At 50.9% G+C, this 3362-nt stretch overlaps 1 protein-coding gene across 1 annotated transcript in view; it reads left to right on the top strand.

Annotated features, from left to right (window-relative positions):
- Nucleotides 1-3362, top strand: part of LOC115070262 (multidrug and toxin extrusion protein 2-like) — an 11603-nt gene that overhangs the window by 1762 nt on the left and 6479 nt on the right. Inside the window, exons 2-3 of the mRNA XM_029563326.1 lie at nucleotides 21-125; nucleotides 208-309. Coding sequence (XP_029419186.1) covers nucleotides 21-125; nucleotides 208-309 — 207 coding nt within the window. The remainder of the gene's footprint in view (nucleotides 1-20; nucleotides 126-207; nucleotides 310-3362) is intronic.

Here is a 3362-nt window from a genome sequence, read left to right as displayed (position 1 = left end):
GGGTCGCTGTGTCCCCCGAGCGGCTCGACGCCCGGCGGTGGCGAGGTCTAAGTGGCCTGCGGAGCGCGTTTTCCCCCGACGTGCGGCGGGAGGCTGCCGCGCTGGACGCTCTCGCGGGGCGGGTGGTGAGTTGCGCGCTGACCCGGAGCCAAGGCCGCGGGCCCAGCAGGGCCGGCCCGGGGTGACCCGCTCTCTGCCCCCTCGCAGTTCCTGGCACAGCTGGTGAACTTTCTCATCAGTATTGTCAGTTCCATTTTCTGCGGACATCTGGGCAAGGTGGAGCTGGGCGCCGTGACGCTTGCTGTTTCGGTAGGCGTGAGCCCTTTTGTTTCAGCCGATGACACGGAGAAGTTTCAGGATTAACTCAGAAATGGTGTCTTTATTTCTACAGCGCTGGAGATGAACCCAGGGCCTTGTGGGTGCTCAGCAGGAGCCCTGGAGCCGAGCCACACTCCTGACCCCTAGCCTCAGTATTAGAACTGGGTTTCGTCTTCCCTTACAGAATCTGGGTCTGACCTATGGGTATCATTAGCTCATTTTCAGATTTGAAAAGAGCGAGGTAACTACGGGGACAGAGTTCTGGGCAGATCTCACTAACAGAGACACTGCGTCCTGGGAGGAGGCAGAGGAGCGTCCCAAGCAGACGCCCTGCGCATGCACTAAAAGGAACTGCGTCTATTCTCTTCTGAACCCCAAGTAACAAAGCCGTTAGTGGAGTTCACAGCTCATTAAGATCTCACTTGTAAAGTGTCTTCCTTCTTCCGGGGTTGAGCTTATGCATCCTTTGAAGTTTTTCTGGATCGTATAGTGAGGTAGTGGAAGCCTTTGATCAGAGGAGGAGAAAGACTCCTGTCTGAGATGCCTGCTTGTTCCCTTCCCAGTTCTGTCCCCTAGGAGGCTGGACTGCACTTTGAGGTGGTGGTGGCCACAAAGGTTTCTTTCAGCCTTCTGCTAGGGTAGAGAATGCCTGGCTACCTGGAGTCTCAGCTTATGTACCTGTTGCTGTATTAGCAGAACTAAGAGGGGTGGGGACTGGATGGTGGGGGACTGTTTCTGCTTCCTTTGAGTTTACGTTGGTCTTCTAGAAAGTCTAGAAGGAAGAGGGTTTAATCTATGCCAGTTATCCCAAGGGAAGATGAGCTTGGCCCCTGCATGGCACTGGAGAGTTGCCACAGTGTCCCTCTGGTTACCTGTGGGTGCTGAACATTCATTAACAGGGTGTGGTGATCAGAGGCCTGATGTTACTCTAGCCCTGGAGTCCAAGCCAGGAAGCTCACTTTTGGGCAGCTCCTCCTGATCTCAGGACCAGTCAGCCACCTCAGCCCTGAGAGAGTCCCCCTTTCTCTCCCAGGCTCCACTGTCGTCCTTGGCTGTATGACTCAACTACCCTCATCTGGCTCACTTTTTTCTAGAACCCCTGAATCTACTGCAGGCTCCTTACCTGCAGTTGATCCTTCAGCATGGACCTGCTGTAAACAAATGCTCAGTCTCATTTTTCCAGGCTCTCCTCTGCTAGCCCACCCTTGAACAGTGGGTAGAGTCCTTGTGCCACGATCCCCCCACCTCTCTAGCTCCTGTGGCCCTGCCCACCTCCTGCACAACACCCTGGGCCAAACAGACATCTTGACTTCCTCTTACCTCCCGTTTCACACACCCAGACCTTTGGTCATCCCCATCCAGCACTCACCTTCCACTCCACTCTAGAATCTTCCTTTTCCTCCAAGCTCTTCCCCTTTATCCATTCCCACTCCTTGTGGTAATGCATCAGGTATTGTCTTTGAAAACATTCTGCCCCCTCTGGCTTCCCTCCACTTTTTCTCTTTACCAGAGTCTACATTCAGCTTCAGGTTCTTTTCTCCCTTTGCAGTCTGCTTTCTACTTTCCCACGGTCCATTGAACTGACTCTGACCAGAGGTCTCATGGTTGTCAGGAACCTTTTCTCTGACCAGAGGACTCACCTCACCTGGCTACCCTGTAAGCTGCTCCCCTAGGAACCACCTGTAGGCTTTGAGCCCATCCTCCGTGCTCCTGTAGCCTCTGCTAGTTGCACTGTTTCTCTCCCTCCTCCCCTTCCTGTTTCATTTAAATTATTAATTGTCATAGTGTACGTGTGTGGTGGGGGGTGGGGTTGAACCCAGGACAGGCAAGTACTCTACCACTGAGTAAACCCCTAGCCCTCTGCTTTCTGTTTAATTAGTGTCTCAAGTCAGTATCTCTGTCCCTGGGTTTCTGGCTCTGGCAGTACTTTGCTGGAGACCAGAGATGAAGCCAATCCAGAGCCTGCAGTTATTGCCTGCCCTTCTTAGGCACCTATTTTGTTTTGCTTTATTTTCTGTATTTGTGGTGGTGAGGATTAAACCCAGGGCCTTGAACTTTACCCATCATTGAGCCATATCCCTAATCCCAGCTGATCTCTATCAGTCAGCAAGCCCATATTCCTTAGAATCCCTCCCTTTCTTCTGGTTGCCAAACCACTGTCCTGGGCAGCTTTCATTCTTTCTGCCTCCCCTCCTCAGAGGCTGGGACTCTCTCCTCCCCTCTTAACGCTAGAGCCCCTCCCCCTGTCTCTGGGCCTTGTGACCAAGGTCTTGGCTCTGGTCACTTTGTGCCCATATTTCCTGTCTTAGAATTCCTCTCTTGGAGGAACATCGTTGTTTATGAGAAGCCGGGTTCCTGGCACAGATCTGGTCCAAGCAAATATTTCAGAGATACACAGCTCTGGTGTCCTGCTCAAGCTCACCTGGCATCTTCTGCTTAGCCTATCTCTTCTACCCTTCAGCCCCACCTGGTTAAGCTTTTCCATCTGTAACTTGGAAAGGATTTAAAGCCTTATGATTATGTGCCTTCATAGAATCAGGTGGCTCTTGTTTTTTCTTTGTTTCATTAAAATTATTTTAAGATAGTGCTAGAGAGATGGCTCGGCAGTTAAGAGCACTGGCTGCTCTTGCAGAGGACCCAGATTCCATTCCCAGCACTCGCATGGGCGGCTAACAACCATCTGTAACTCCAGCTCCAGGGATCTGGCACCCTCTTCTCACCTCTATGAGCATTGCATGACATGGATGCATGTGTATACATGCAGCTAATACACTCATACACATGAAATAAAAATAAGAAATAAAAAATGTTAAGGGGCTGGAGAGATGGCTCAGTGGTTAAGAACACTGTTCTTGAAGAAGACCCGGGTTTGAATCCCAGCCCCCACATGGCAGCTCACAACTATCTGTAACTCCAGTTCCACAGCCACTTCTGTCCTCTGCAGGCATTGCATGACATGGATGCACTTACCTACATGCAGGCAATACATGCATACATAAAATAAAAATGAATAAAGTATTTTAAAAAAATATTTAAAAAATACT

The sequence above is a fragment of the Nannospalax galili genome, unplaced genomic scaffold, assembly GCF_000622305.1.
Source record: "Nannospalax galili isolate Female #2095 unplaced genomic scaffold, S.galili_v1.0 scaffold12016, whole genome shotgun sequence".
NCBI lineage: Eukaryota > Metazoa > Chordata > Mammalia > Rodentia > Spalacidae > Nannospalax > Nannospalax galili.
The sequence above is the reverse complement of the archived record's forward strand: the minus strand, read 5'-3'. Positions and strand labels throughout refer to the sequence as shown.